Source organism: Mytilus californianus, unplaced genomic scaffold (genome assembly GCF_021869535.1).
Source record: "Mytilus californianus isolate M0D057914Y unplaced genomic scaffold, xbMytCali1.0.p SCAF_2, whole genome shotgun sequence".
NCBI lineage: Eukaryota > Metazoa > Mollusca > Bivalvia > Mytilida > Mytilidae > Mytilus > Mytilus californianus.
The window spans coordinates 125385594-125413329 of record NW_026262668.1 but is presented as its reverse complement, the minus strand read 5'-3'; the positions used below and the strand labels follow the sequence as shown (position 1 = coordinate 125413329).

Below are 27736 nucleotides of genomic sequence, written 5' to 3'. Positions count from 1 at the left end.
GAAATTAATATTTATGAATGCATGTGGTATTTTTGTCCAAGAAATAGTAAATAGAAAGCATACGCATTGATACTCTGGATAGGAATACGCATTTGCGTCATCGCATATATTGATATCATAGTTGAATTCGGATGTCAAACTACCTACCTTAAGTGTTTTGACTCCGGATTCATTGACATTTTATCCGGAATTTTTGTGATAGTGGGCGTGTGAACAGGATGATGTATAATGTGAATGAATCAAGACGTGTATGATAGCTGGTCAACACAATGAATACAATTTTCAACACTGTACCATAGAACAAATATTTAGATGCTATAAGGTTGAACTATTAAAACAATTAACAAACAAAAAAAGAATTGTCATTTGAAATAGTATAATAAACATACATTCCTGCTAGTGAACTTTTTCCGAAAATTTAGAATATAATATCAATAAACACAAACGTCGAGTATGGACATGGTATTTATCAAATGAATCCCTTTTTAAAGTCTAAAATTCGATTATATGAATATATATATACTATACAAAATATAAGCAGAGACTTATAAATCCATATTTTAACAGTATAAAACAATTAACATTATGATAGTTATTAATTTTGTTATAATTATTGTAAAATAATAATTACAATTTTTGTGAGATGCAAGGATTTAGAATGCGTGTGATTTGAAACGTATTTTCATTCACGACCGTTTAAAATTTAGATATTTAGCTAACTTTGGGTACGCATCCCTGCTCATTGGTGCTCATACATTACATATAATTTTCATACATGTAATAACTGTTTAAATCTGTGAGACATGATAATGCACGTATAAATTACAATTTTAATTATATTCTATTAAGAATAAGTTCAGTCTCAGTTTAAACTTAACAATGAATATTCTCTTAGTCTGGTAGTATCTATTAATGAAATTAGATTTTTTTTTACAGAAAAATCTTTTTGTTTGAGTATCTTTCTGCTTTCCGACTACTGTGTTTCCGACCTAAGATAAATATTTTAAACAGAAAAATCGTTTTTTAAATTTTCTTTTTTGCTTTCCGACATATTCTCATGCTATGATCTAAATACACAATATCAAATGATAAACGTTCAGAAATAATCAGTTTATTCTGGGTCATTATATATCAGTAAACTATTCCCAGGTTTATTGTCACAATGCACGACAACACGCTGTTTAAATACACAACACACAACGCGTAGAGGGACCGTCTCAAAGCATAGATTATATAATTGCGTTATCATTTTACTTGATATTTAATAAACATTCACATTAATAAAAAACACATATGTTTTGTCAGAAGGCAAATAGGTTCTAACATATAAAGGATATATACAACCCATTTTTTTACTATTTTTTATTTTGTGTGTATTTTCATTGACATTCATTATTAGTGTTTTTATGGTTTAGATGTCTACTCCCTGGTTGGTGGAGCGACGCCAAATAAAAGAATTAGAACAATAGCTCTTATCTTCCAAAATCTGGGCCTCGGTGGCCGAGTGGTCTAAGTGGTTCAACTACTGTATCACTAGCCTGTCATCACCGGTGATGTCGAACCCCGCTCGTCACAAGTCTTCGTTGGCAAGGATTGTCAGTTTTCCTGCTGAAGGTCTGCTGTTCTCTCCGGGCACTCCGGCTTCCCCAATCAATAAGAACTGACCTCCACGAAATAGGCAAGTGCGGAAAGTGGCGTTAAAAACCAGTCATTCAATCAATCCAAAAACTTTTTTTTTTCATGTGATTTTCTCACGTTATACTAGTATGAGAAAAAAGGATAACTATATTTGGTATATATAATCATTGCAAGGTCTACATTTACATGTTTTAGGCATTTCATGAATCACCTGATCAACGGTAGCTTTTTTATATTTAAGTCTAATTTCTTGGATACAACATGTAAACGGTCAACTAAGTTTTTTTTTTTTGTGTACCTATCCATATGGCAGGGATCTTTTGAAATTGACCCTCTTTCGTTCATTGGTCAGCGTCAAGTCTGTAGAACCGTTGGTCCGTTTCACATATTATATTAGCAATAAGTCGACTATATCTGGTGTTTGGAATGATTGTAAGGTGGTCATGTTCATCTGGTAGGTACATTTGACCGTGATATCATTTTACGTTTTACCGATAGGAAAACCTTTGTCGTAAAGACTATCAACATAAAAATTCAATCGTTATCAGTAGAGTACGCGTGTCATTTCAGCATGCGTACACTTGATTTATAAACTGTGAGTTTTTATTGCATTTCGTTTGTTCAGTAATGTCAAATGTGGAACAAGATCTGCTAACTCTTCCAGAGCACATGAGACCACCTCCGACGGGTTCGTGTTCGGGTCTTCAGTTTTCTATGTAGTGTTTTGATGTTGTTTATCGTCGGTTTTTCGTTTTTTACTTGGCGTTATCAGTTTCTCTTCAACTTGTGAGTTTGGAATACCCCATTGGTAACTTCTGCATTTTTTAAAATTTAACAAAAATAAGTTTGTACCTAATTTAGTTATTTACATTATTGAAAGGGGATTTGATTTAATAGTATTCATAAACACTGTGCATAAAATTATGAAAATCGGATGAGGCAATCTTGACTTATAGCACGACACAAAAGTGCTTTCAAAACGGGCAGACGGACAGATGAACAGTCAAACAGGCATATTACTAATGGACACCATCGACTAGTTTCAGCGGAACCTTAAGTAAAACAAAATTTTCCTTCTTTTTCATTACATTGACAAAGTTGCCGTATGAATGTCTTTCTGTCTATGTTTATCAAAATTGTTACACGTATGTGGTTCATTTGATTTATTTTCCGTTGTATTACTTTATTTCCTGTTTTATAAAAATATCTTTATAGCCCCAACGTGATTTAAATGTTGGTATTGGTTTTGCATTTAACACTGACATTGTTGTGCAAATTATGAAAGTATTTGCCAGATTTAGTCGGCTAATTTGTAGTTATTACCCAACAGCCGTGTAGGATTTGTATGCACAGGTGTAGTGTTAAAGACATATCGAGAAAGAATGAATCAAAGCAGTGCAAATGGTGATTTTGAATTTGCAGTGAGCTTCTGCTCGGTGTTGTTGAAAGCATCAGTAAGAATTCAATATGAGGAGCAACAGTTGAAGGACTCTTCTCAGGGTTTTTGTCTGTATGTGTCAACGGTTAATTGTTTCTAGTCTTGTTCATATCAACTTTTAAAATGATTTTAGCATATTTTATTCTACACACCATTTGTATCAAGAAAAGTTTAATAACAGTTTAAAGAAAAAATCATATAAACAACCACATATTTAACAAAACATTAAAAACAGAGGAAAGAGTCAGATATTCAAATAACAAATGACTGGTACTCTACTATCGTCTCCGTTCTTCTATAGTATTGGTCGCCGAATTTTGCGTTTTTTCGTACTCTGAAAAAAGTAATGAAATGAAAATATTAAAACCAAGCTTTGTTAGCTTTATATTGTAAATAAACACCTAGATGTATCAAATCTTTTATTAAATGTATTTGTGAGAACGATTGCAGTGGCGGATCAAGAAATTTTCATAAGGGGGGGGGGGGGGGCACTCTGACTTTCTAAGAGGGAGCCCGCTCCAGTCATGCTTCAGTGATTCCCTATATAATCAACCAAATATTTCCCAAAAAGGGGTGGGGCGGGCCCCCTGAAAAACCCTCTAAATCCGCCTCTGGATTTGTTTTCCGACTTTTTCAAATATCTAAACTTCATCATAACGTTTTATAAATCTAAATATGGTCATGCAGTCAGACAGATCGTGATTTCCAGATCAAATGAACACTGGCCTTTTTGGCTTTGTTTGATACACATTTTTTGATTGATTGCTCAATTTCAATTAGCTTGCATAACTGTTTAAAAAAGTGGTGAGATTTGGTAACAGCAATGTGACAACTGTCCACCGAGAAGCAAAGGATATGAAAATGAGTTATTAATAGCCAAGACCCATTCTGGAAACTTAGTTACAGAGGATCCTAAAGATACGAAACAAAAAACCCAAAAACCTAATAATATGATTTAAAACAAAACCTTAGACATGTATTGACAAAATTGTAATATAGCACTTATAGATGATTTTACCCAGACTATTCAGGATAAGCTAACATGCCCAATATTCATCAGTTAATATTTCTGATATTTTAAAGATAGTAACAGATCACGAAGATATCAAGCAACATTATAGGCATGTCTAGTATACCATCAAGCAACATTTAAGGCATGGTCAGAATACCAAAGCTCAATATCCGACAGTCAAAATTACAGGCACAGCAGCATTAACAAACCAAATATTAGGTAGTACCTGTTTCTGACATGGTCCGAATTAAAAATCTTAACTTAAAAACATGTATTTCAGGTATGGTCCTTATTACAACCTATCATTCATAAGCCAAGATACCTGGCATGGTACGGATGATCTAAACTACTATTCACCGTTACAAGATTGGCAGAATATTCAGTCTAACATATAACAAGCAATGTTACATGGATGTTCAGTAAAACAAATCCAAACTTTATATTTAGCAGCTAATGGTAAAAAGTGGATGAAAGTCATTTTTTTGTATACTAGGAGACAGATTTCGACATCAACCTGCGTCTAGATTTTTATTTCGTGTGTATAATATTGTGATGTGATGATTTTTCTTAATAAATATTGATTAAAATAATAATAGCCAGGATACAATGTACAATACTACAAATGTGAGATATTTTTGTTCTGGACATCAGCAAACAACAATAAATATTCCATCACATAGTCAAGCATGTTGATTCAATAAATAGACTACATCAATTAATTATGTACCTGTTGATACACATTTGTTGCATTCACACTTGTCTATTACTGGAATCCTTGCTGAAATGATGCCGTTTTTTCGGTCACACTTTACTTGGACAGTGTTATATCCTCTAATGTTGCCAGTACAGCATGAACAATCTTTACTCATTGATTCTTCATAATCTATTCCTTCAGGCAGCAACATTGGCTTATTGATGCTATCTCCACATCCTCCAGAACAATAATTATATGTCACATTGTCAACAGACACACAGCCATCTCTTATCAGTGGTTTAGATTCTGTGTATAGCTGACATGTATCTGTAAAATGTATCATTTATATACCATAACTATGCTGATTTTGATTTCCCATGCAATGACGATGTAGCAATGACCTTTTGCTTGTACTTTATGAAATACATTAACAGCTAAATCTCTAAGGTTTCCCTGAAATCCTCCTTTAAAATCACACAAAAATGCTGCAAATGAATGGTATCTCAGTATCTGATTACATTCCTTTCTTGAATTAAAGTGCTGGTTTTAACCCAAGGCACCATTAACAAATTGAGTTGCATAAAACTTAAAATGTAATATATAGAGAAAATTTCTTATGTGAATGCTATCAATAACAACATATTCAAGTGTTTGATGTAAATCATATACAATGAGTCCTATTAGACAGGCTATTGAGTCAATGATTACATACCTTTAGGTTTTTCACATCTTGAACAGCAATCACTGACTGGAACAAGAACTTCACCCTGAAATGTAAGATTTATCTTGTCAGTTATATATAGATTTACTTAACTCATATCTGATAATTTCAAGTTGAGTAGTTCAGATAAAACATTTAATAGAAATAAGAAGATGTGGTATGAGTGCCAATGAGACAACTCTCCATCCAAGTCACAATGTGTAAAAAGTAAACAATTATAGGTCAAAGTACGGCCTTCAACACGGAGCCTTGGCTCACACCGAACATCTAGCTATAAAGGGGCCCAAAATGACTAGTGTAAAACAATTCAAACATGAAAAACAACGGTCTAATCTATATATAAAACGAGAAACGAGAAACACTTATGCACCACATCAACAAACGACAACCACTGAACATGCAACAGGCTCCTGACTGAGGACAGATGCATACACATGTGCAAAGCTAGTTTTTGTCTTTCATTGTAAGTAGATATCGAAAATCATATGTAAATTTATGACTTATGACTTATGTTTGTCTTGAAAATTCCGCTATACAGAACTTTAAATGAATACAATATAGACTGCACTGTAGATTCTAGTTAAACCAATTACTCGTACTTTTAAGTCTCAGTACTAAGTCAGGAATGTTAGAGACTCCTATATTCCATCTTGAATATGTCGTTAATGTTTTCCTATCTTCTACTATTCATTCTGATTCTCCATTTTGGAAAAAAATAAGTTAAAAAACCCAATTATTGTATATATAGCCTATTTTACATGACTAAACCTTATAATGATCTTCCTTAGTGGTGAGTTGTTTCAGAAGAATGCCTTTTAAGGAATTAACCAAACAGCCAGCATTGCCAGCTTTAATAAAAAAGAATACAGAAGTAACAAATCCACAATGAATCAAAGTCACAAACCCAAATAAAGGTAAAACTATTCAAACTCTTTGGTACTGACATGATTTACAACATTCTTTTTGTAAATTCTCCTTTGATGAGTAAAGAAATTATTAAGATACTAAAGTTTTAACTCCTTCAGGCAAAGTTGACCTTAGATGAATTTTCCTATTTTTTAGGTCCCTTTCGGTTATATAAATAACTCTCTGTGTGTTTTGGTCTTATATATACTTATCTTTCAAATGTTTTGGTTGGAGCGTTTCTGATGAAGGTAATCCGGAGAAGCGATTCGAACGCACGAAATTAGTAAGTTTTAATCTTAATTTTTAACGCCATATGAAACTGTGATTCATTAAATCACAAGCATAATCAAATAAGGCCGCCAATCTGGCATACATAGAAAAATAATACCATAAAACTTTTAGTTAATGTCCTTTTGACTTAATATTACACAGCTGTATTAGAGAATATAAGACTAACAAGCAGGTAAATGATACAAGCACTTTTGAACCTCAGGATATTCACAAGTGAACTTTGAATCTCAAAATAGACTGACTTACAGGTAAACATGATGTGATTTCCTGGCATTTTCTGTAACATTTGATCTGAGAGTCCACACATTCACACTGTTCACATTTATTTTCAGGATTAGTCCACGATTCACCATTCTAAAATACAAGTTTTGTAAGTAAGTCAACAGAATATTACCTTTAATATTTCTAAAAAATTCAATTGAGATTTTGGACTTAAGTAAAACATATGGGTTAACAACAATTTCAAGCGATAATCACAATGAAAATTAAATCATAATATTACATATTTTGTATAGCACAACAAAACTTAATCAAATAATTGAAAGCTTGCATTAATGTTACCTCCTTGACACCGATAGATGTATTGCACACACACTGTTCCTCCAAGACACAAACATCGTTATAGTTGAGGAAATAACCTTCCTTACAGATACATCCCTGCTCTTCTTCACTACACATGTCTGATTCAGGCAAATGGCGATTAGCACATGTCTTCTGACAATAAGAGTAGTTTGTCCATTGTTGATGATCTTTATCGCATACTAAATTAAGAAGTAAATTTATTAGAACTTTCTGGTTCTGTTTTTACTACTTATTGATGGTGTTAATTTAATGCATTTTCATTTCAATAGGTGTCCTGCATTATTATAAAAATAGATTGAAGTTAAGCTTAATTACGATAAACAATATTTGCATTTTTGTATATACAGTTGTGCAACTTTTTGCCAGTTTATATGATTATTATTCCTTTATTATTTTGTTTAATAATTTTTGTAGTTAGTTATTATATGAAATAGTATAAAATTTCCTTTTAATGTTTTGGAAGAGCAATTTTAGAAATGGATCATCCCACAGGACATATTGATTATACAATGGAGCTAACAAAGAAAGCTTGTTAGCTATAGAGTTTGCATATCTAAGGTAATTGTTTTCATAATATTTAGCAGTACAAACGATTTTGTATCATACTCTGAAACATTCGACCAAAATATGGCATGATTAGACAGGAAATGAAAATTGCTTTTGAATAATTTGGATATAAAGATCATGTTGTCAATTTTTGACAATATGAATGCAAAATTGATTATGGTCTATGTCTGTTAAGATACTTTTTTACAACATACAAAAAACAATAGTATGGTTTCATATATGACAAATGACTTCTTAGATGCACACAGTAACCAGAGTAGAATCTATATTACACATTAAAAGACAAATGTTTTATTTCTGTCTAGTATCACACCTGTCTATTAAATTGTTAAAAATATAACAGAGAAAAGCTAAAACATTTTTGGTTTATGTGATAATTCATATCTAACATTTTAAGATAATTTCTTGATGAGCATTATGGCAACCAAAGAAAATGGTGTGTGGTTTTGTTGAACTGTCTAACTAGTTTTGCAATTCCTGTTACCCTATTTATATAATAATGTATTATAAAGTCCTACAGACTTGTTTGAGTGATTGGTAGAATTTTTAAACTAATAAACTCCCTATAAAAATAATGAGCTATGGTTGTCAATTAGAAAAATATTTAGAAAGTCCAAATGACGTGGCTTTTAGAAATTATGGGTCACCGTACGGCCTTCAACAATGAGCAAAACCCATACTGTATAGTTAACTATAAACGGCACCGATATGGCAAAATGTGAAACAAGTTGAAAGAAAAAAACTAACGGTATGATTAATGACAAAACAATAAAAGAATAACAGACAGCGAACAACGACAATCACTGAATTACTGGCTCATGACTTGGAGATGATCATGCAGATTGTGGCGGGATTAAACATGTTTGTAAGCGCTTAACGCTTATAAACTTTATTACTAAATGATAACCATATTAAAGGTAATCCTTCACTACTTACAACAATCCTGCTGATAACACACTGTAACATCCCTTATAGTTGAATTACATTTGGCATTTGGTTCCTGTAGGGTTTTGCTTCTGTCTTTGAGTCCTAATCCACAAGAAGCAGTGCAGTCAGACCAATCAGACCACTCATCATATACACATGTACCTTAAAAAAGAACAAATTCCAGGATTATGTAATGATTAACAAACGTATTAAACTGTGCTATGATACAGTTAACCCTGTCTAAACCAAGTGTTAACTGCATGGGCACCTTCTGCTAAATAAATACTAATCCCACTTAAGTGTACAAACCAAGGATGTATAAATACTTGAAACCATGAGGAGGTACATTACCAAAAGGGACCAAATCCACCTCCATAGTCATTCACGTATAGCATTTGATAGTGGATGGAAAGCCATGTACTATGAGAAATAGATGGGAATTCTGATTTTCCATTGACGAGAAAAAGTGAATATGTCCTTAGTGTTAAAGCAATTACAGTTTAAGATGTTGATATAATAGATGTATTGATCAGCACCGGTGGGGATCATATGGCTCAGTCATTATTTTATCTTCCACTTATGATTTTTGAATATCTAATACACTTACAACTGCCGGAATTACATGGTTGTGCCTGAAACAATAATATCAAATAAACTTACAGCTGCCGGCATTACATGGTTGTGAATCGATTTTGTCAAGCGGTGGACATAACATTTCATCAGAAGAATTTACATAGCTTCGTTGTCGAATTTGGTTACCCTCTCCACAGGTAACAGTGCATTGTCCCCATTCAGTCCACTGTGATACCTGACAACCTGAAAAGATTTAAAAAAATATACTAACTAACACCTGTATTTCTCTTTCCTGATGATAGCAAATCACAAACAAATGTCTCAAAATTTATATTAATTTAATAGAAAAAGCTTTTTATGTCATTGAAATCTTTTCTAGACTTTAATATTTTATGATGTAAATATAAGTTTGAAATGCCAATTTCTTTACTCTATACTTTATTTTCTGTTCTGTTTTTGACTCTTTTTATCAAACAGAAAGAATTGGTAAGTACCAATATTATAGATTCTATTTACTTATTGCACCTAAGAGTAGCGTAACAAATACATATCCATCAATTAACCTCTATGCTATATTAACTCCCTACATATTCATATGGATTGGCTTTTATAAATGCTTAGATTTGAGCATTCTTAGTCAAGGTAAATCAACAAATGCACTTTAAACTGACGGCTTATGCGATATTTTTCTTCAATCTTGGCTACTATTTTCCCATAGTCAATGACACTGCATCATTCTATAATTAAAGCCGCAAACTTAATGTTTTGAATTTTAGTTAATAGTAACAAAGGATAATTATTTAATTTATTACTTTTATACCTATAGCTATATAATTATGAAAAATTAAGTTCAATAAAATATAACATAAACATATGGAATACAACAATTGTTTTCTGTTTAATTTTGAAAGCACAATGGACTTTATGAACAGATGATAAAAAAACATTTTGAAATCTACGCTACCTTCTGGAGCATTTATTATAATTGTAGTATGGAAAAGATGTATATACACCATTTATTGCCAAACTTAATTTAGACGATCTCCTTACATGGCACATCATTGTTGCACTGTTCCACCTCTGTATTATTTCCTGGGCATTTGCCTCCATTACACATAGGTACTGGATCATTACAACCTCTGGTACGGACACGCTCACCACCTTCACATGTTCTAGAACATTGACCCCATTCAGACCATAGTGACCAGGCTCCATCAACTAAAGAGAATGAAGAAATTTATCTTTAATAATATGTCATTACAGGAAAGATATTTGTATCGCCAATGATAACTTATAGAGACTTATAAATTAACATATTCAACTTATCGTACAAGCACATGTTTGAAATATGAAATATCAATAAACATACAGCATTTACAAATGTAAATTTTAATTAATAAAGTACTAACCATTTTTTGATGAGTCAGGCAAACAGATTTCTTGCATATTCGTACAGTAACTGAAATAATATGAAAGATATATAAAAACAGTAAACGACTGAAGTAAACTCTCGATAGTGTAAAATAGTTTTGTTTTAAACTTATGGGTTGATGCTTATTCGTTTACCAACTAATCGATTAACTTTACACATACCTAATATAATGAAAACATGAGTTTTTTTCCACTATCAAGTTTACATTGACATTTGTGTTGACATATGATTCATTGCATAGTATATTCTATTTATGGTGCTTCTATATGTTATTCCCAAAACTGCTGAAGGTCGGTGGTTCTCTCCAGGCACTCCGTCTTCCTCCACCAATAAAAACTAGCCGCCAAGAGATAATCAATAGCGCTGAAAGTGGCGTTAAACACTAACTTTCAATCAATCGCTCCTAAATTTTTTTATGCATGAGATATCTAGGAAAGACTTTAAAATTTAATTTAACTAGAATTAATACAATTTTAACTCAGCAAACTTCCAAGAGAAAGTCTAGTGTATTTCTGTCTAAATATTACCATGTACTACAATCTCCTCCTCTATCCGGGATCACCTGACCATTAGAGTATGGTTTCCCTTCAATCAAACACTCAACACAAGTATCGGGTATCGGAACAGGTTCGGGACATTTCTCAGTCTCCATATTTGTTCCACAGTTTTCTAACTGGCCAATTTTAAGTGACCTATAAATAACAAGTAAAAACATGAGAAATCAAACAATAAATAAAAATTAAAATTGAAGAAAATCTGTATAACCAATTACATTGCTGTTTACCAGTTATAACAAACTAGATTGTACTGAATATTTTCTTTTGTACTGCTTATAGCAAAACATAGTAATATTTAATCCCTCAGGCAAAGTAAATGGATTTGGCTATTATTTTGAGGTCCTTTTTATTCCTAAAGCTCTTCAACTGTTTCGGTTCTTATATATCCTTGGCTTTCAATTATTCGGATTTGAGAGTTCCTGATGAAGGTAAATCCAGAAAAGGTATCAGACGCATACAATTGATGAAGTGTTGTTTTTATTTTTCCTTTTTTTAAACCTGTGGTTTTTTGCTAAAGTGTATGCACGACTCAAGTCCATTTTCCCTACTATCAATTAATCAAAATTACTTTTTGAACTAACATTGTCCCATTTCTTGAAGGAGACTGATTAAATTGTTTTTCTGACTTATTTGATTAATAAAAAACAATACTAAAATACATATAGGATATAATATTTTACTTAATGGTATGGAAAACAGTGCAAATATAGTTCTAATAGCTGTCTTAAAGCAATATCAAATAGATGATAGTTCTAACCTGTGTCTGTATCGAACTCCCTCTTCACATGATGATGAACATGAACCCCATGACGTCCACTGTGCCCAGTCACAACCTAGTTTACAGATGATAATCAAATCACTTATTTTCATCGGTATAGCAATTACAAAACATTACATTCTACGTGCAGTATGCCTTTGACATAGGTTAATTTTATCTGATATATTATTGTTAAAATAAGGTGTTATTTCCTTTTAAATTCAAAAGGATTTTAAAAGTTTTATCTTTCTCTCATTGTATCAATATAAAAAAATGCATGCCCTGGCGAGATTAGAGGTCCAAAATTCGATTTAAACGAAATTATTTTCCATTTAGACATATCTTATTGTTTTACGTGGTTCAGGGTTTTTAAACTGTGTATATGAGTAAATGGGATCTTGAAATCTTAACAACAGGCTGTCCAAGATATAAAAAAAGAGGAGTAAAACATGCACTATAGACTGCTTTACACATTTTTGCTTCAAAATTTTCCTAATTGTACAAGCCTTCAATAACGATTTTTTTTATATTGATGAATTATAGTAAAAAATTGTATATACATATATTGCATGAACCTATATATATATATATTACGGATTACATATGTGTCGAGTTTTGTGATTGGATAACAACACAGATATGTCAGTATATATTCAGGAAACTGCCGAGGTATATACGACGTTTTTCACCCCAATTGGAACCTCAGCAACGTCATCATAACGAACATTACTATGTGACGTAGTCTTCAGCTATACAAAACACAGAGGCTCACAGGGAAAATAATGACGTGTATCCGTTTAATTTAAAAACACGTGATTTACACATCAAATACTCAACTCCGATTCCCTCAAACGTGTATATTTCGCCCAAACGTGTCCTTAAAATCCCAAATCGCCCACAAGTGTCCGATTTCACATCCCCCAAACGCCGTGTCTGATAATTGTTATTCGCCAAAACGTGTCCACTTTAAAACGCTAGAACGTCTCAAAACTTTTGGCGATAATATGTCCTCAGTAACGTCAATAACGTTTACGGAAATTCAATGATGGGGACACGACTGAAAACGTCGGGTTTTAGTTGCAGGATTGTAAAAAAAACAAAGCCGCCATCCAAGGACTTCTGGAAGAAAGGTGCAGTGAGGCGTACAGACAAATGTCCAAGACATGGTACACTATCCACAGTGAAAGATGAAATCATTGACTTTCAAATAAACAGATACCAGATAAGAAAATAAAATGGCAGAATAAACATTAATTTTTACTTGCAGTGGTTTTTTGTTTTTTTTATCAATGATATGATAATTTATGTTGTAAATTTTAAATGGAGGTACTTCACACTTAAGAAATCAAAAACATTTGCCCAGTGCTGGTTATTAATATTTAGCATGATTGCAAGTTAATTGGAAACACATAAATTAAATTTTGACTGTTGATTGCTTAATGTCCAGTGGCAAATATGTCATGCATATTTAGATCGAACATAAAAATAGCAATTAATTAGTTTTGCATAGTTAAATTCATCGTTAACTGAATTAATTCGTTGTACTAATATACTCCAGTGATGCCTAAATTTCTTAATAATATACGAGAGTATTGCACGGCCTACTTCTTACATAAGTGGTGTCTGTGCTTTTAAAGAGTACATTTTTTGTTACTGTCCCATTTTTACAACAACAAAACAAAACTCAGGTTCCTGTTATAATATCGATTGGATTTGTATCTACGAATCACTGTTTAATAAGGATCGACACGTTTGCCGGGTGTTTATAAATATGGACACGATTGAGCGTTCATAAAAGGGAGACGTTCTGGCCTCACATGAACACGTTTTGGGGATTGGACACGCGTTTTTTATTTTAAATGGACACGTTTGAGCGTACATAAAGAGGACACCCTTTGGCGACCATCTGCAACTAGAAATGTTTTGCAGTTCAGTGACGTCATATGGACATGTTTAGGGGAATCGAACACGTTTAGGAGGATGGACACGTTTCTGAGTGTTACATATATATTATATCAAAATTTATTTTTCAATTTTACAAATGAGAAAGAGGAAAAAAGCTTCATTCCCTGAGCTTTTCTTTTCTCAAAGCAAATATTAATAAAAAGGTAAGCCAAGTTTCCTATGAATTTATTTCATAGTCCTTCAATTTTATTTTCAGAATTCACAGCATCATATATTAAACTGTGTAAGATTGTTTGTTCTTCAAACATTTATAAAAGCGAAATTGTGAAATAACATTTCGCTATTAGCAGTCAATTTTTGGATCACTGTTGTCAAAATAAGCTCAAAAACATCGCTAATGTATTATTGACTTGCACTGGGTCTACGCAGGGGCTAAGCATGTTCAGTTATTAAAAAGAAAAGAATGTCATATTTAAAAAATGAAACAAGGCAGCCACCGGGAAGATCCCTTTCGTTGATTGATTCTGCCCACAAAAAAAACATTCAAATATAGGTAAAACGATTATTTACATATTTTGTTAATCTATGCATGAAATCCAACAAACTCAGAAAAATCGTCATTATATGATTGCACGTACTTTCCTGGTTATTTATATTTATGTTAACATCAGTTCATATGACCTACGGAGTTCTTCGATGGTTAATTATATTGCGTCTGTCATAAAATACACACGAACTGTTGATACATTATAACGAGTCCATACATTGTAATTTTTTTCTTTATGAACTTTTTTTAATTTGGATAGACGTTTAAGTATGTTATGATATTCTGAGTCGAAACGGTGAACCTGAATTTGACAGCTAATACCGCTTTAAAATTTTGATGTATTTTTGAACATGTGACTAAATTACATTTTTGGTCGTTTTTTTCTTCTCCTGATTGTAAATGATTTATGAGTTTGAGTATCCCTTTGGTTTTTATTTTGCCTCTTATTTAATAAAGTTTAGCGAGACCTTATTATCATTTGGTCTCTGGTGAACAGCGGTATCATTGATAATCATACTTGGGCAACCTAAGCATAAACAAACCGACATATCCACATCCCCTAATTAGGAAAAAGGCAGCGTGGATGTTTTAGACATTTTTAGATATTAGACAATTGCAAACTTGTAAACTGCTAAGCTGTGTAGTTGAAGTAACCGGAGGAAGAATGATGAATAGGGAATAAATAAGGTGTACATTCATTTTTATGATTTTCTAGACCCAATTATATGAAGGGCTATAACAGCACATGCATTTAACATTTGTTTGATACCAAACAGAATTGAAAACAATTAAGTTGAACATATATCCCATAGGTTAGTACTTACAGTCAGGTTTGTCATAGCATGTTATACTTCCCATGGAACATTTGCTGAAAAATTAAAAATACATTTGACAATGTATGATGATAAATAAAAAGAAATATTCAAAACAACATATTGAATAAATGATGATCTGACATTTTCGTGTAGAATGTAACTTGGTTATGGTAATCGTTGTTTATTATGTCTTGGAGAAATTTCAACACAACACAGTCAAATTTCAAGAAAAGAATTCTTTGTTAAGAATTATCTAATTTAAAACAAAATCTGAATACAGATTTCATCATAGAACAGCAATAAAACAGGTCGGCCAGACCATGGATTTAATTGATTTTGAATTTATTTAAAAAATATCTTATACTGTTTATATTACCATTCTTCACATGGACTGCCTTCTTTGTTAACTGTAAAGTTTTCATGGATAATAACACCATTGATATTATAACATGGACATTCTTCTTCTTTAACACAGTTTGCATTATCATCCATTACTTCTCCAGCAGGACATCCACAGCCAGGTTCACAATCATCTGGTTCTGTACATGTATTCATTCTAAGTGCTTTGCATGTTCCTGGACATTGTTTTACACATTCCTTCATTACAAGAGGAGGTACACAAGGTGTGGTAGTGCCTGAAGAAGAAGGTTCATTATTTATAATAGTCATCTATTTACAAATTTGTCTTCAAGTAGATATAAGAAGATGTGGTATGAGTGCCAATGAGACAACTCTCCATCCAAGTCAAAATTTGTAAAAGTAAACCATTATAGATCAAAGTACGGTCTTCAAAACGGAGCCTTGGCTCACACCGAACAGTAAGCTATAAAGGGCCCCAAAAATTACTAGTGTAAAACCATTCAAACGGGGAAACCAACGGTCTAATCCATATAAAAAACGAGAAACGAGAAACACTTATGAACCACATCAACAAACGACCACTACTGAACATCAGATTCCTGACTTAGGACAGGTGCAAACAAATGCAGCGGGTTTAAACGTTTTAATGGTACCAAACCTTCACCCTTTTAGACATGTTCCTCTTTGTTTGAGAAAATGGACAGTTTAGACCTGTGGAGTAATAAATACTTTTATAATCAGGAATCAATTAGAAAACTAAAATTAAATATGATTTTAATAAATGTTCTGTACTTTTCCCTACAAAACGGACACAAAGTTCAAAACATTTAGGATTTAGTCGAAATGTTTCTGAAGCTATGCCTTCACACCTCTTAACAATATGATTTTGTGTACAAAAGTATTCAGAAATCTCACAAATATATCTTTCATTTCCATTAAAGGTAAACTTATAGGTGTTGTTTTCTTACAATTGACATTTTCTCCTATACATGGCTCATCCTCTGTTTTTACATCTGGACATTTCCTCTGTCTTGTTCTTTGTCCTTGTTCACAATTTTGACTACTACAATCGGACCACTCGCTCCAAGTTTCACAATAAGGTGTTGTTGCTGAAAAAGTTGACAATTTTATGATATATTTATTATTTTCTTGTAGACAGCTTGCATATTAATCTTCATATCAATCTTGTATAACAAGTTTTGTAGTTTTTGTTCTATATATACATATATAAATTATTTACTAAATCACTGTTAACGTATTACCTTGGACCTTATATGTAATAAACTAAAAAAAACTGAAAATATTATTCAAATAACAGAAACTAATTATAAAGTTTTAAAAACTATTCTATATCTATTCGTTAGAATTATGACTTTCAAAATCTTACTTGTAAAAGGACAAAGATGAGTGTTACAATCCACTATTTCTGTCAGGTTGTTACACTCAGGACGAATAGTTACTGCAGTTCTATTCCTAGACTTGCCACCATTGTCACATGGTTTAGAACACTCTGTCCATTCAGACCAGTCACTGTATTCACAATCTGACCAAAGTAAGATATAAAATGTTATCATGTCATTTGTAAATAAATCTGTTTTTAAGTGTTCCTTACTTGAAAACATACGAACTGTAATCAATATGCATAAGGAAATTAAATTTCAAATCAAAAGGGTTGTCATAAATGAAGTTGATGGTTGTAATATTGACGAGTTTGAACTGATCATATAATTTTTTGTTGCTAAAACCACTTACATAATATAAACATTATTCATTAGCAATAAAACTTACATTGACAAGATCCAGTTACACATTCAATATATCCACCTTCTGTACAAGTACTAATATAAGAAAAAGAAATAAAACATTCAATGTGCAATTTGGTGTTACTGTATTTAAAAATGCTTTTGCAATTAATTATTTCCAGTTCTTATGACCTGCATTGCAAAGAGAATCCCAAAGATAAGATGAAACTAACTCATTGATATAGTAAAATAACATAATTTCAAAAGCCTAATGGGTTATAATTTTTACATAGAAAGACTTTTCAATAACAATGCTTTGTATGTTTACAAAAAAGTAAAGCCTTTACTATAGTGAATATGATATCTACTTCACAACTTTAACACTTACGCATAACTTTTAGATAAATAGATATTTTGGTATTGCTCAAGTTTTTTATTTTTGTTAATCCTAGTTTGTGTTTTTTGTTGACCTATATGTCCAGTAAGTACAGTTTTATTTCAGGTACACTTTTTATAGTATCTGTGAATTGTACTTTGTGAAACAATACAGACTTTCATATTAACGATTATATATTGACTTACCAATTAGTGCAATCGGGAGCATTAACAACTGTTCCAATTTGTAAGATATCACCAATGTTAACCCCTTCCGATGTTGATGTAAAACCTGGCTTTCCATCTTTTTCTATGTAACCTATAACTTTAGTTGTGTCATATCCAAATTTGTCTTGGAAGATTTCTTTGGTAAATATACATTGTTCTAAAATAAATTACAGAAATATTTTATATTACAGCTAATATCCAAACATGTTTCCTATCTATTTTATGAATTTTGTGAGGATGAAAATGCTTTTCACTTAATATTAAGTTTGGTATAAGTAGAAATAATATATGCAAAGAGTATAAGTAGCAACACTTGTCTTATTATTATCTTTATAATTATTATTATCATTATTATTATTATTATTATTATTATTATTATAACTATCATAATCATTAATATAGTACGTACCTGGAACTGTTGTTGATAAGGTTACTGTTACTGTTGTGGTGACTGAAAAAATATAGATAGTGGTCTTTACGTTGTACAAAAATAAAAACCACAGTATATCTCACTGTTTCTGAGAGCTAAATTCCAACCCCTTACCCCCAAGACGGTGCTTTAAAAAAGTATTACCAAAAATACCGAACTGCAAGGTAAATTAAAAACCATAAACCTGACAAAATCAAACGCTTTTCTATATTGACCAATGGAACGAATGCTTGGAACTTGTGATAATGTTCTTTTGATTAAATAAAATGGGGTTACCTGTTGATCCAGTAGTGAATGGTGTCATTGTTAGTGTCGTTGAAGTAACTTGGGGACTACTCATAGATGAACCTGTCGTAGTTTCAGTTGGAACATATGTCGTTGAAACTGTTGTTGTTTTCTCTGTAGCAGATGTTGATGAGGTTGAAGTTGTAGATTGTTTTGTAGCTTCAGTTGTCGGCTCTGTACCTGGGGTAGTTGAAACACCTGTAACTGTTTGAAAATTAAGTTGTTATAAGAACCAAAAAAAAAAACACAGACCAACATTCATCTTTCATTTCGCATTTGAATGTTCCAAAATCAATCAAAGTCTTATACATGTCCATGTATATGTGCACTTGCATAAGGTCGATTTCTATCCGACGCAGCTCAAATGTAGGTTCAATGTCAAAAATACGAGACAACAAATATATTATTAATCAAGTACTATCTAAAAGATATCTGACGCATTCAGATGTGAGCGTAGAGTTTAAAACAAATCATACATTCTTATTGTGTTTTTATTATTAACATAGTTTAAAAGTTGCACACAGTATGAAGGCTAAAGCCTGACGATTCTGAACGTTTAGTATATATGCGCTGTTTTTTTCAAGAATTGAAATATATACTGGTACTCAAATAAAGATATATATAGGTATGTTTTCAAAGATAAAGAAGAACCTAGCTGTGAAAAAGACATAACATAAGATATTATTAGGTTGCAATTTGTAATGCATAACAAACTTGAAACAGTTTAGAACCATGAAGAAATTTCAATTATAACTATTTGTCAAGCACAACTTTAACAATTAGAGATACCACCTATTTCGGTGTGTATTTCGGGGACGGACGGACGACAACGGGAGATGAACTATATAATACATCTTTGACAAGTAATTTAATTTGCGATATTTTGACAATCTTATTCTAACGTATAATATTTTATACTCTCTGAGATTGATATTAAGCCTAAGAGGTTTTAGACTGCACTTGCAAGTATACAAATTCAATAAAATATAGTTATAGCACTCGAGCTATTAATAGCCAAATTGGCCAGCATTATCTTCAACTGTAGATGTAATAAACCTGTCATTGATATTTACCTGCTCATGTATTAAAGGCTAACCATACAAAATCCAAACAATTTGACAGTGGTGATAATGACACCTTCTTTACCTGAATTTATTCTATGTATCTGGATAACTTGTAGGTGTAATGAACCTGTCATTGATATTTACCTGCTCATGTATTAAAGGCTAAGCGTACAAACTCCAAACAATTTGACAGTGGTAATAATGACACCTTCTTTACCTGAATTTATTCTATTTATCTGGATAATTTCATTTTTGAATTAAGCTTTATTTATGTCCGTAATGTTTTACTTTTATTGTAGCATATATCTTTTTTTTGTTGGTTTTTGTTCAATTCCGTAATTTCGTCCGATCAGAGTAAAAGATTGGTAATATCATGAATGACGTTACCATATATAGTTAGGCGTCCTCAAGGTCACAAACCAAAACTATTACTGAAAGAGTCAGAAAAATCTTGTACTGTCAAAACGAGGTTGAATACTTCCTTAATTCAATTTGAGGTTTATGTGGTTTCTTTGTTTAGGCATGTTTGATTGCGTTGGCTCCTTCTTAAACGCTAGACTTTCGAATTACAGAAATTTTGATATCCCCAGCGTAGTGCCCCACTAATTTAGATTCGGAATCTGCGTTTGATTAAAACACAAAAGAAATGAATTTCTCTGTCAATTCTGATTGGATGTGTCCGTAAATAATCTGTTTTAGGTATTCATGCGGTTCCATCAGTTTTTGTTTGTTATCTTGATTTGTCTCTTCTTTCACGATTTACGAATGATTTATATAGTATCATTGGATTTACGAGATTTGAACATTAGTAAACTACTATGGCATTAATTGTACACGTATCTTGAAATAATTTTGTATTGATCTCAACACTAAAGTCAAAATCATATTTGTTAACATGGAATAATTTAAGTGTCTATATTTAACTTCATGTATGTATGCTAAGTATAAATTATGTGACAAGTAAGTTACCTGATGGTGAAGTAGTTGTTACTGATGTTGTTACTGAAAAAAAAACAATACGTTGGGTTCTGTGTTAAAAAGTAATATAATAAATTCTACCTGGGAATAGTGTACTAACTAATTGAGATCAAGGATTTGTATAAATCCTTGTTGATAAAAGAGGAAAGAAATTATGAAAGAAGAATCTACTGATGTTTAAGTGCAGATGTTTCTCTTACAAAATATTTCCCGTATTTCATTTAATTAACTTTAGTATTCCAAATTTAAATATTTCTTAATTTATATAATCTTATATCATACGAAACACCAATATTTTGATACTGGTATGAATTATACAAGTCGATACGAAAAAGCCGTAAACTATCGGCATTAATAGTGATTACGTAATTTGACACATCTCCGTTTCTGTATCATATCGGTAATTAACTAACCCGACAATGACATAGATATGACTGTCGAGTGTCAAATCCCGTCAAAATATTATGAACCAGATCCTACTGGAATTATTATTTTAAAACTGTCTTCCATGAAACATTTATTTGCTTGAATCAAACAAAGGTGTCCATTAAAGGTAAATGATGTTTTAAAATAATAGCTCTAAAAAATCATTTAAGCACCAGTCATTCGTTAATTTTGGTGAGGATGAGTTTTTAAAAGTTCTCTCAGGACAAACAATTTTTTAACTGTAATAAAAACAAACTATTATTTAAAAGAAAAACCTAGTCATGAAAAAATAAACGACAAAGACAAAGAACAACACATGGCATATATATACCAACTTGGGCAAATACAGGCCAACAGTGTTTCCATCAATAAGTTAATTTCAACTGGATATCGGCATAAACTCGTTTTTTTTTTTATTCAAAACTTTTAATTCTACAGCAATTCATGTAATATTTTCAAGTTTACACAAAACCATTCTGATAGGGTAACAATGAATGACGCAAAGTTATTTTTTTATTTTTGTACAATAACAAGAATGAACCGAATGTCCTATATATTTTTTCTCTTTAATGATTACTTTATGTGGTGTTCAACTTCTATTATCCACATAATCATACTTATTCTTTGATAAGAGACATATAAAGCAAGACAAAAACCGTCAACATATATATATATATATTCAACTACCAATTTTGTAAAAATCTTGAACTTCATCCAAATTATGTATTATTTTCAAGGCAGCTAAATTCAAGTGCAACATATACATTGAGCTGCAAAAGTTTCTTATCATCTACATCCGATTTCACCTGGATAGATGCACGCTTGATAAAGCCAGTTAGTCTAGCGAAATATTGCGTTTATTTTCATCATTTTGTAAATATTTTAAACATTCTTATATTTACATACTAAATAGTGTGTTAAAATTACATTGTTAGGCAATCTATATATATATATATATATATAAGTGCCTATAAATAGCAGCACATGACATACAAATCTATGGGAGTGTGGATTAATCAGTACAGAGATTAATTCAATTACACAAATAAAATTATAGATTGCCTAACAATGTAATTTTAACACACTATTTAGTATGTAAATATAAGAATGTTTAAAATATTTACAAAATGATGAAAATAAACGCAATATTTCGCTAGACTAACTAGCTTTATCAAGCGTGCATCTATCCAGGTGAAATCGGATGTAGATGATAAGAAACTTTTGCAGCTCAATGTATATGTTGCACTTGAATTTAGCTGCCTTGAAAATAATACATAATTTGGATGAAGTTCAAGATTTTTACAAAATTGGTAGTTGAAGTTAGCAACGTCCATTGGCCAATATTACAGGATAAAAAGGACAATGCTGTGTACTAAATTATTCTTTATCTTTCCTGTATCTTTTCTCATCTTTTTCGTTAAGACCATCAGGTTCTAAAGTGTGGAGTTGGTGGATCAGCTCCGTTACTAAACAAAATTATACCATCTACTCAAATTCCAACTGTAAAACGGAGAACTCAATTTATATATTAACATGTGACACATGTGGCATTCAGTATGTGGGAGAAACAATGGACAAATTTAATATTCGGCTCAATAACCATCGTTCATGGTACAAAACCAACAAAAACTGTCCTCTCACAAGACATCTTCGTTCAACGAAACATTCTTTTGATAATGTTACCTTCCAAATCATAGAAGTCAACACCGAGTGGGACACCACGGCGAGAAGGAGGAGAGAAAATTTTTGGATCCACCAACTCCACACTTTAGAACCTGATGGTCTTAACGAAAAAGATGAGAAAAGATACAGGAAAGATAAAGAATAATTTAGTACACAGCATTGTCCTTTTTATCCTGTAATATTGGCCAATGGACGTTGCTAACTTCAACTACCAATTTTGTAAAAATCTTGAACTTCATCCAAATTATGTATTATCTTCAAGGCAGCTAAATTCAAGTGCAACATATACATTGAGCTGCAAAAGTTTCTTATCATCTACATCCGATTTCACCTGGATAGATGCACGCTTGATAAAGCTAGTTAGTCTAGCGAAATATTGCGTTTATTTTCATCATTTTGTAAATATTTTAAACATTCTTATATTTACATACTAAATAGTGTGTTAAAATTACATTGTTAGGCAATCTATATATATATATATATATATATATAAGTCTAAATTGAAAACAACGTTCAAACCTATGATTGCGTTGGATAAAAACCGCAATTTTTATACATGTGCATGCAAAACAAATTTCTTTGTAGAGGGGTCTAAATACAGCACAAACATCATTTTCCAAAAGACTAAAGAAGTGAAAAAGTACATTTAAACAAAACGCATTTGACTAACAGGTCGAACAACGGATGTTCTTAAACCATGATGACTGCCATTGGCGATTGCCAAATAAACGGATCACAAGATGTAACAAAACGGATCTTTATTATTAATTTAATACCAAACAGAAAACAATAAACTTGCGGAAAAGGTGGTATACCGCAAACATGAGGTGCAAAAATTTGTACACCATATCCGGATTTCGACAATTAATGTCTCTTCAGTGATGTTAGGAATCGAAACAGTATTTGGAAGGCCATATAATTTACCTCAATTTAGGATAGACTCTTGAATTTTGAAGAGTCGAAATAGGATGAACGGATCATATAAACCCGAAGGCAAAAATAATACAAGCCCATCACTAGATATATATATATCCGTTTATTTGGCAATCGCCATGGCAGTCAGCAGGGTTTAAGAACATCCGTTGTTCGACCTGCTAGTCAAATACGTTTGGTTAAAATATACTTTTTCATTATTTTGGTCTTTTGGAAAATGTTCTTTGTGCTGTATTTCGACCCCTCTACCAAGAAATTTGTTTTGCATGCACACATATAAAAATTGCGGTTTTTATCCAACGCAATCATAGGTTTGAACGTTGTTTTCAATTTAGACTTGTTTATATTTTTTCGTTTGGGCTTGTATTATATTTGCCTTCGGGTTTATATAATCCGTTCATCCTATTTCGACTCTTCAAAATTCAAGAGGCTATACTAAATTGAGATAAATTATACGGCCTTCCAAATACCGTTTCGATTTCTAACATCACTGAAGAGACATTAATTATCGAAATCCGGATATGGATGAACGGATCATATAAACCCGAAGGCATATATATATATATATATAAACAAGTCTAAATTGAAAACAACGTTCAAACCTATGATTGCGTTGGATAAAAACCGCCATTTTTATACGTGTGCATGCAAAACAAATTTCTTGTTAGAGGGGCCTAAATACAGCACAAACAACATTTTCCAAAAAACGTGAAAAAGTATATTTTAACAAAACGCATTTGACTAACAGGTCGAACAACAAATGTTCTTAAACCCTGCTGACTGCCATTGGCGATTGCCAAATAAACGGATCCCCGATGTAATAAATGGATCTTAATTATAAATATAATATATAAATATATATATATATATATACAACTTTAGAGAAAACAAGGTATTAACCAGAGCAAATCTGAAAGATTTCAAATAACGTTTGTAACATGATTTTGTTTTTCTAGCAAAATTGAAATATAAAAAAAATGACCGATTTCATTAAATATCTGTAAAAATATACCTGAAGGTGTTGCAACAGTGCTTGGGGTAGTAACTGAAAATAAAAATAAAAGTTAATGAGACGAAATGATAGATATACATACAAAAGGGATTAATATTTTTTTTTAAATTGGGTGGGGGGTATGCTGGCGGAATAATTTCACTTGATGTAAGACTCATCCTATGTGAGGTAAACCTTATTATTTTCAGTTTTAAACAGGCCAGAATATTCATTTCAAGGACCATCCCCCTTTTCTCGACCTGAAATCAAACGTTAGTTTCTTTAACGTCATATTAAGCGGCAAGACATATTCAACTGTTCTGCTGTTCTAATGTTAATGTCCATTATTCACAACTGATGAATTTCATTTTAGTCTTCTAGTTTGAATAAATGTTTAAATTACGTACAGTACAACTTGCTTTGTGAGTATACTAAGAACGGTATGTAGTTGATAGAAACTTTTATTTGCACAAACACATTTACATTAAATTATTATGGCATGAACTGCAAACAAAAAACTGACAATCGTATAATTATATTGGATTTTCAGTTGCTTTCATATGACTACAACTATTTGTGTATTCTTGAATTTACAAAAAATTTAAAATGTAGACAGATTTTCTTAATAAGACAATCTTTTATATGTTTTGCAGTTTTTCCATATTTACTTGCAAACCGCTACTACTCAGTGTCGAAATATGCCTCAGTGATGTGACATATCTCAAAAACCAAAAGGAAACATACTATATAGTCTTTTCATATCTCTCAAAACCAGACAAAGATTTGTCTCGGTGAACCTAACGTATAAAAACAAAAATTTGATTTGTCACATGGAAAGTATCATAAATGAAGTTGTATTCATTATGAAAAAAATATTAAATACTGGAAATTGTCCTCACACGGGCATACTAATGAATAAAGTTTCACATCATGTGAGGTTTTAAAAAATTTGAAGATCAAATTCAAATAACCTCCATACATTAAGCATGTGTAAAAACTCTCTGACAGAGTATATAAAGTTATCGGCAATATGCACATGTTTCCGTTGATTCTACTGCCGAATGTCAACGTTATAATTTTCATGTCAATCCGCATCTATTTCAAAATGATGCACGGAACGTCATTCATAAAACCGGACAACTATCTCTTTTCTTAACTACTTCGTGAAATTCAATATTCTACATTGCCGATAAAAAGGAAAATGGCATTTTATATTTTGATACTGATTTTATCAGCTTGTATATCAGTTCGCGGTAGCGAGTTCCCTTGATATTGTTGTTGTTAAAATCAGTATCAAAAACCAAAATGCCATTATTCTATAGACTTTAAGCAGAAAAGACGGATGAAGATAAGGAAATCCAATATCATCGACTTTCTGTTCCATAGGCAAACAAACTCATGATACTCATTTTAGTTTGCAAGACATGTATTTCTGACACAACCTTCACCAGGAACTCTCAAACAGACCAACGTTTTGGAAAGCTCAATTTCAAGCATAAAATTAGCAAAGCAAGGTCTTCAGAGTTAGCATACATATCCTGCTAAGCATATGAATTCCTTCATATACTTTCAAAGTGATGTTTAGTAGTCTGTTTCAAAATTCGGAACCGCTGCACCGTGATAAATCAACATTGACGCACCTAACTTTTTTATGAACTAATTATAAAAATAAGAAAATTTGGTATGATTACCAACACCTACTCGAAATAGAATTTACGTCATTATATATGGTATGAGATTTTAAACAGTACTGGCTATGGTAAAAATAAACGAACAAAAACAAATATTGTACTAGTTAAAGTACATGAAGAATTAGAAATCCTGAATACCTAAAGCAGTTGTTGGCTGTGATGTTGCTGTTGTGGTTAGCTGTTGTGTGGTACCTGTAGTAGCTGTTGCCTGTGATGTACCAACAGTGGTTGTAGGCTGCTGTGTAGTACCTTCAATAGGTGTTGGCTGTGATGCTACAGTGGTTGTAGGCTGTTGTGTAGTACCTGTGGTAGGTGTTTGTTGTGATGTACCGACAGTTGTTGTAGGCTGTTGTGTAGTACCTGTGGTAATTGTTTGTTGTGATGTACCGACAGTGGTTGTAGGCTGTTGTGTAGTACTGGTAGTAGGTGTTTGTTGTGATGTACCGACAATGGTTGTTGTCTGTTGTGTGGTACCTGGAGTAGTTGAAGGCTTTTGTGTAGTACCTGTGGTAGGTATTTGTTGTGATGTACCGACAGTTGTTGTAGGCTGTTGTGTAGTACCTGTAGTAGGTGTTTGTTGTGATGATGGTGTTGTTGTTGGCTGTTGTGTGGTACCTGGAGTAGTTGTTGGCTGTGATGTACCGACAGTGGTTGTAGACTGGTGTGTAGTACCTGTGGTAGGTGTTTGTTGTGATGATGCTGTTGTTGTTGGCTGTTGTGTGGTACCTGGAGTAGTTGTTGGCTGTGATGTACCGACAGTGGTTGTAGACTGTTGTGTAGTACCTGAAGTAGTTGTTGTCTGCGATGCTGCTGTTGTAGTTGGCTGTTGTGTAGTACCAGGAGCAGGTGTTGGCTGTGATGTTGTAGTAGTTGTTGATTGTTTTGTTGTAACTAGAGTAGTTGTTTGCTGTGATGTTGCTGTTGTGGTTGGCTGTTGTGTATTGCCTGTAGACGTTCTTGGTTGAGATGTTGCTGTAGTGGTTGTAGACAGTTGGGATGTTCTCGGTGTTGGTGGTAGTGGTGGTGTTGTAGATTCGCTCGATCTTGTAACACCTATATCAATAATTTGTATTGCAATATATATAGCAAGAATAAAATATCTAATTATTTTAGAGCCTATAATAGACAATGAGTCATTTAAGCTTTGCTTGGTGTTCAATCATCTGTTTCATTTACATTTACACTTTA

At 32.2% G+C, this 27736-nt stretch overlaps 1 protein-coding gene across 1 annotated transcript in view; it reads right to left on the bottom strand.

Annotated features, from left to right (window-relative positions):
- Positions 1 to 3200: 3200 nt before the first annotated feature.
- The window catches only part of LOC127730909 (mucin-17-like), a 92865-nt gene continuing 68329 nt past the window's right edge, over positions 3201 to 27736 (bottom strand). The window contains exons 63-84 of the mRNA XM_052239523.1: positions 26687 to 27601; positions 24879 to 24911; positions 20816 to 20848; positions 18774 to 18986; positions 18477 to 18518; positions 18047 to 18224; positions 17511 to 17560; positions 17110 to 17265; positions 16691 to 16831; positions 15739 to 15997; positions 15372 to 15415; positions 12096 to 12171; positions 11309 to 11473; positions 10759 to 10808; positions 10400 to 10567; positions 9437 to 9592; positions 8786 to 8938; positions 7262 to 7461; positions 6947 to 7054; positions 5495 to 5549; positions 4816 to 5109; positions 3201 to 3410 (exon numbers count right to left, since the gene is read on the bottom strand). Of these exons, the coding sequence (XP_052095483.1) occupies positions 3355 to 3410; positions 4816 to 5109; positions 5495 to 5549; positions 6947 to 7054; positions 7262 to 7461; positions 8786 to 8938; positions 9437 to 9592; positions 10400 to 10567; positions 10759 to 10808; positions 11309 to 11473; positions 12096 to 12171; positions 15372 to 15415; positions 15739 to 15997; positions 16691 to 16831; positions 17110 to 17265; positions 17511 to 17560; positions 18047 to 18224; positions 18477 to 18518; positions 18774 to 18986; positions 20816 to 20848; positions 24879 to 24911; positions 26687 to 27601 (3545 nt within the window). The 3' untranslated portion in view covers positions 3201 to 3354. The remainder of the gene's footprint in view (positions 3411 to 4815; positions 5110 to 5494; positions 5550 to 6946; positions 7055 to 7261; positions 7462 to 8785; positions 8939 to 9436; positions 9593 to 10399; positions 10568 to 10758; positions 10809 to 11308; positions 11474 to 12095; positions 12172 to 15371; positions 15416 to 15738; positions 15998 to 16690; positions 16832 to 17109; positions 17266 to 17510; positions 17561 to 18046; positions 18225 to 18476; positions 18519 to 18773; positions 18987 to 20815; positions 20849 to 24878; positions 24912 to 26686; positions 27602 to 27736) is intronic.